General features: G+C 39.2%; 1 protein-coding gene across 1 annotated transcript; it reads right to left on the reverse strand.

Annotated features, from left to right (window-relative positions):
* Positions 1-2,115: 2,115 nt before the first annotated feature.
* LOC133990105 (stonustoxin subunit beta-like) lies at positions 2,116-4,915 on the reverse strand. Its single transcript, XM_062428280.1, has 2 exons — positions 4,800-4,915; positions 2,116-3,824 (listed from the first exon to the last, which is right to left on the reverse strand). Exons 1-2 carry the CDS (start codon positions 4,891-4,893, stop codon positions 2,116-2,118), a joined length of 1,803 nt encoding a protein of 600 aa, XP_062284264.1. The 5' UTR covers positions 4,894-4,915.
* Between the last annotated feature and the right edge of the window lie 1,998 nt (positions 4,916-6,913).

Genomic DNA, 6,913 nt, shown 5'->3' on the forward strand with positions numbered 1-6,913 from the left:
CCGCTATAAGGTAGCAGCTCATTTGATAACAGACTTTCCATAGTAATGTAATGTGAGTGTAATCCATGTAAATAGAGAGCATTAGGGCAAATTGCTTCCACCACTTTATGTCTGCATAATCTAAGAAAGCAACTCTTCATTCTATACCAGAAGATCTATTTTACTTTAAGCGCATGAATAATATGAAAACACTCAGAATAATACAGACGTGTTCTTCACGTGTGTTGTGTAGTTGTTTATCGGCCCAAGAGTTAATAAAGGATGAAGTTGGAGGAGACAGCAGCAACTGTCATCATCATGGTAGGCCTCCTGTACTGTACCATGCTTCTATTATAAATCCTGTTCATCATCATCATTTGCAGAACCCTGTCCTGATGATGAACCATCCCTGTTAAAATAGAACAAAGGAAGCATGAAATCAACTGCATAATAAATGTAATACAATGAACAGATCTATGTGTGCCAAGTTTTTAAAGAGACTGGATTTGAGAACCTTCAATTCTGATGTCTGTAGTGTTTTTGAATTATTTTTATTAAGAACCTGGATCTTGCTTTTGTAGTTTTTGGACATTATTTCTATTATCAGAGCTGAGCAATTATTTCGTATTCTGATTCAGTGATAGTCCTTCATTGACTTTCTCTCAGGATTTCAGTGCTTTGCGAATAGAATAGACTTTTATGAGACTGATCCTGTAAAAAGTGGTGTGGAGAGTGGTGGAGAAAGCTTGGTGAAATAACTCAAAAATGAAAGCAAGACAAAACTAAACTAAACTTGTCAAAGCTACATTTTTTCAAGTCCATTATAAAACAACAGTCAGGAGCTCAAATGAACATTTAAAGCTGTTTTTCTTGCTGTAATCATACCACCTTTTCATACTGACCATTAGAAGATCCCTTCATAATGCACTTACAATGTAAGTGATGGGGGACTAAATCCAGTCTTGTGCAAACATTTATTTCAAAGTTTATCTGAAGCTTAAATCAACCAAAACGAGTCAAATCAAGTCTTCTATGTTTCAACGTTACAGTGTTTTTAGTACCAAAGTCTTTTTGTTATTATACTTCCACCACAGCTCAACAGGGAAACACTGTCCAAGTGACTGTGGGTCAATCTATACTTAATAGTTTATGAATCTTTATAAGGCTGATAATGGTGACAGTCTCTGATAGTGATGGTGGACTAATAGCTGACAGTTAGTAGTTGACTCCAACAAAGAGAAACAGACAGCTTCAAAGTCAACTCAGTGATAAGAGGTTAACTGCTCACAAGCACTTTGGAAACTGGGAGATACAAGCCAAGTCTAGCCCTAACCCTAACGATAAATATACACACAATATTAATGAATGATTTTTGTAGCCAAGCTCAATAAATATCAACTGACAAACTAAACTGTCAATGGTCTAATCTTGACCAGGAAGAAAGACTTCTATAACAAATTACACAAATAAATTATAGATACAGATTAATGCAAGAAGCATGTTACACGAGGAGACACAAAGAATCATTTTGTTGCTTAAAAGACTGTAAATGTGGGATTGTTGGTAATATGTTGGTAAGCCTTTATGGATGAATCCTGAGCTTTATCAGAGCTGTCAAGAGGCAGCAGAGCAGGAGGACCCAAATTCAGCGAATAATAATAATTACAAAATATTTATGATGGCAGTTTTTAAAAGATTACATATATCATCGGTTTTGTAAATGTACTTTTCAACTAACGAAGGTTTTATTTCATGACTGACGATGATTTATGTCTGTTTTCATTGCTTTGTTGCATTTTGCTTTCATCACTAACTTCTTATTTACATAATATTTTCAATAAAGAATTAAAACTGAAAATACTAATAAATACAAGAGGTTGGAAATGTACTTGATGCAACCTTTAATCTTTTGTCGACAAAAAATATTTATGGGAAAATTGACAGTAATTTGGCTTTTTTGCTTTTATGTGCTTATTCTGCGTTTTGTGCTGCAGTCATTAGGTTTTGTGTATATTTCAGTCATGTTGGCTGTGTTTTATTACATTTTTGTGATTTAAAAAAGATACAAATCCTACCTTTAACCGACAAGAACAAGAACAGTGAACATTTTACATGTAGGTTATTTACAGGTAATCCTTACCGGGAACAGGATGTACATATCGAGACTTCTGTGGCTGGCCCAACACCTGCTGAGGTCACGGCTCTGCATCTGAACATATACTTTCTGGCAGGCTTCAGACCGCTCACTTTAACTTCTGCTGTTTTTGAGTGTTCTCCAGCTGTTGATGCTGGTGTTTGTTGCCATTCATCCTCTCCACTAACACAGTACTCAACCCGGTACGAGGTGATGTTCTTTACTCCATACTCGGGTGAACAAATGTTCAGTGTCACACTGTTATGAGTCACGCAACCTTTTTCTACTTTCTCAGGTTTTGACGTTGGCTCAAAGTCCTCAGTGACAGGAAAACCTTCTTTATAAAGGTAGATGTGTGTATCTTCCTTGTCCTCATTTGGTAATGCCACTGTCAGGAACTTCATGTTTTTGTCCTCCTTGTTGGCCTCAGCAAAATCACTGAAGAGCTTTGCTTTACTCATCACTGCCTTAGGTACATCTCTTGAAAAGAACCAGTCCTTCTCCCTCCCTGCGGGTTCAGTTTGTGGACATTGAGTAGATTCTAAAGCTGACAGGAATGATTCAGCTCTGTCCAACAAGGGGAAGACGAAACACACAGCGTGTTCTACACCAACAATTTCCTTGTACAGGTCATTTTCAGATGGGACGATCTTGGTGTTTTTCATTATGTTCGAGAAAGACATGAAGTTGTAGATTTCTTTCTCTTTACAATCCATCCACTTGCTCAGGTGTGTGTTTTTGAAGAGAGAAGACTGAGATTTTTTCAGGGTCTCATAGAGTGCATCCTCCTCTTCCCCTCCTCCCCGGATTGATGGAAGTTTCTTTGCCAGGTCTCGTTGGAATTCCAGCTTGAAATCAAAGCAAAGTTCTTTAAATGTTTTAAGATTTTTGCCAACCTCTGGGAAGTGCTGTGCAATCTTGTTTTGTAGTGCATCATTACACCTCATTTCCAACTCAGACAGGTCCTCTAAGATGGTCTGCGCTCTGCGTACTAATGGTGCACTTATCTGACGTACTAGTTGAGCAGCACTTGAATCAAAGCATGTCAGTGGCAACAGCCAGACCTTCAGTGGAACAACGTTTTCTCTATTTGCACCCAGACGTTGTGGCAGGCTTTGATAGATTTGTATTGCATCCTGAAAAGTTGAAGGATTTGTATCAAGGAAAAAGTCTCCATGGTATTTGCAGGAGAATTCCTCTGTACTTTTAGTCTCATGGTCTTCCATTTGTAGGTTCCCTTCACCTTCTATCGAAAGTTTGGGAATCTTCTTGATTGTCAACTTCAACTTTCCTTGAATGTCTTGATGATCCTCATCTTTAGATACATCACGCTCAAAGACAAAGATGGCCTGTGCACCATAAAGGACAGCTGTGACCACATGTGTTGCTACTCCTTTCTCAAACACATCTGGATGCTTCACATTGCCTCTTCCAAGATGATTCATCGACAGTTCCTGGAACTTTGTGGTAACTTCATACATCAGTGCTACTCTGGCTTTATTTTTAGATGTCTTTTGATTCTTCAGGTATTTGGCAGATCCTTCCACCTCTACCATTCCAGACATGAAACTTGCCTTCAAGGAAGCATCGACATTAAGAGCTGAAGATTTGTCCTCAGCTGAATCAGATGCTATTATCGCAAAGTCATTGTAGAACTGACGTCTTTCTCCTATATCTTTTAACAGATCATCACGGTCCCACAATGTTAAGCCTGCAAGAAAAGAGAAAATCATATCTATCTGTAGAAAATCATTTAAATAGCAGTCAGCGAACAATGTAAATATAACGGTAATGTTGCTAATACAGACAACAGTTTACTAGATAGTCACTATGAACTTATTATTCAGTTATTTAGATGCTAAATGTAATGCTTTGAAACAAGAAGTGATCATTTGTAAAGGATACATATAGTAGGTAATAACTAAAGTTAGCATCAGAGCAAGTTTTTGTGTTACAGCAGCAACTAAGTGTTTCTATGGTGACTGCTGAGCTGCTGTTGTTACACAAAGTAAGCTAGTTAAAACTGTGAACATCGTAACCAGATGGGTTTTCACCGGTATATAGCAAGCTGATATGTGTGAGAGTGAGGGAGGTACTGCTAGAGACTGTTATTGGAGACTGTTATTACCACTTGTTGGTTCTGTACATTGATAGCTCTTTTTTTATTATGTTTCTGTGGTGTGTCTTTGCTCAGATTTTCAGGGATTTTTCTTTAGGTGTATCTATACTATGCTGTATTTCCGCCAAAGATGACAACACAAAGGTTTGTGACTTCTGGAAAAGGAATCGTTTATTATCTCAAAAAATCCCTCACAAGACAGACAGACAAGATCACTTAACTAAAACAAGTGTGCCTTATATAGTGGGCAGTGAAAACTGTACATATAGTATACCCACCTCTGGGCAGGGTGATCACTATATGCCTGGTTTATAGCCCTGCCCAGAGGCAGGTACGCTACACATCTGCATATATGCAACACTTCTGCATATACCTCTGGCTAATGAGCAACAAGGTCTCATGACATCAAACTAAGAGGGTTGTTTGTTAAGAAGCAAACTAACTTGTGTAACAGTCCATACTCAACCACTCTTTCCATTAACTCACTAATTACAGGCAGAATGCTCACAGGACAGCTCAACAACAAGTGTCAAAGAACATTTAGTATTTTTACATATCGGCACTTACCAGGAACGAGTGAGTCATTGCGGCAGTCATACAGCATGCCAACATTAAAAGGCCGTCCAAGCGCAGCAACAGTTATCGTCTTGCTGGTGTCCATCGCTGAGTCGTAACTGGAGAAAACTGAGAGTAGAGAGTTAATGTCGTGCTGTCCAGTGTATCACCTTTTAACATTACTGCAACACAGAGTTGTCAGTGGGGTGAAGAGTAAAATAAAACATTGTGCTACTGCAGTCTGTTAAAATAAATCTTTCGCCTTTTATTAATCTCCTAAACCTACAAGAAAAAGCAAAAAAGTGTCTCAAAGTTATTTTCTGAAATAAGCAACAGTTTTAACTTTGTAGAAATTGTGTAGTGACCACTGAACAACTCAGGGGTAGGTCAGAAAACTTGACACAAAGGACCTGAATGTAGCAAAGTAACGCAACTAGAAGAAAACCAACACAATGTAATAGTCAGAAGAAGATGTTGTAGGTAGGATTTAACAGAGGAAATAGAGAACCTAGACCATATATACAAAATCAGACTCCGGTCCAAATCAGGCGGGGAGTTCTGGTCCTCTGAAATGATGCCAACACGGAAGTAACTTAAAACTGCATTCTATCAAAAGGCCACCAGGGGGGCGACCGTTTTGGTGTCAAAAGGACTTCCGTCTCTATACAAGTCAATGGAGAATTCACCAACTTCTCACTTGATTTCTAACCTCAGTAAACGTTTTCAAAATGTGTTTATGGTCTCAATCGCTAGTTTAAAGCCTTCTTCAATGCAGTATGATGTTCATTTGGGACATTTTGGCCTCCCTGATTTTATATTTGACGATAAAGCAGGGTATGCATTAGGGCGTGGCTACGTCGTGATTGACAGGTTGATTGGTTCACAGGTTCAGGAGGGCGCCTCATGCTCCTCCTGATGCCCATATAAGTAGAATCCGTGTTTTTATTTTTCCCAGCATGCACCTGAAATTTTCAAGATGGCGCTGCTCAGATCCGATACTATTCGCTTCCAAGCAGCAGTCCACAAACCAATGGGTGACGTCACGGATGTTACATCCATTTTATATACAGTCTATGGTCCAAATGCGGACTGAATAACAATTCAGTTCAGACTGGGGAAAACTATTTAACAGTAATCAGACCCAGACAGCTTTAGACTGACACATCACTATCATATCACCTCAGCTGTTATCACCCAGCTGCCCACTACTTATCACAGTTAGCAAGGTTGTTGCCAGTTGTATAAACTCCAGTTAATAAAGTAACAATACTTATTCAAAGCTAAAAAAGAAAGGTTGAAAGTCATGCACAACACCAAACATGCCTGTTTTGAATGAATCTATCTCAAAAACAGGGAGGTAAGAGCCAAAAGATATATCAAGACTCCAGTAGAATAATTGTAAGATCAAATATTTTGAATACTGAACTCATTGAAGAACGTCCCGAAAGAGTATAGTGGGTAAATGGACTGTACTTATATAGTGCCTTTCGAGTCTCCACTCAAAGCGCTTTAAATTACACCTCATTCACCCACTAATGGCAGGGGCTACCACACAGGGTGCCAACCTGCACATCAGGAGGAAGTTAACCATTCATTCTCATTCATACACCATTGGTGCAGCAACGGGAGCAATTCGGGGGTTAAGTGTCTCGCCCAAGAACACATCGACATGTGGACTGGAGGAGCCGGGAATCGAACTGCCAATCTTCCAATTCTTCCAGGGGGTTAGGGGAGTACTAATGATGCAACCCAGGGAAAAAGAATCAAGGTAAACAAAATTACATTAACAAAAGCATGATTTTTTATTAAAGATCGCCCTCCGCCCAGACAGAAAGAAACGATACTGCTAAGAAAACACAACAACTCAAGTTACTTTTTGTGGCAAACACACAGCATAGAACTGCTGAAAGTCCGACTGGCACAGTCTGCTGACTCTTCAGCCCTTTTAACCATCTGCCTCAATCACCAAGCAGACACCGGTGTGCTCAGGCACACTCACCAAAAAAGGGGGGGAGCGGGGAACCTAATGGGAGAAAACAGACACAATGAGGAATGGAACAAAGAAACACACCTAACACTTCACCTGTAACCCTTCAATATGATTTTTTCCTTTCGTCCTTTGAGTT

The sequence above is a fragment of the Scomber scombrus genome, chromosome 11, assembly GCF_963691925.1.
Source record: "Scomber scombrus chromosome 11, fScoSco1.1, whole genome shotgun sequence".
Classification (NCBI taxonomy): domain Eukaryota; kingdom Metazoa; phylum Chordata; class Actinopteri; order Scombriformes; family Scombridae; genus Scomber; species Scomber scombrus.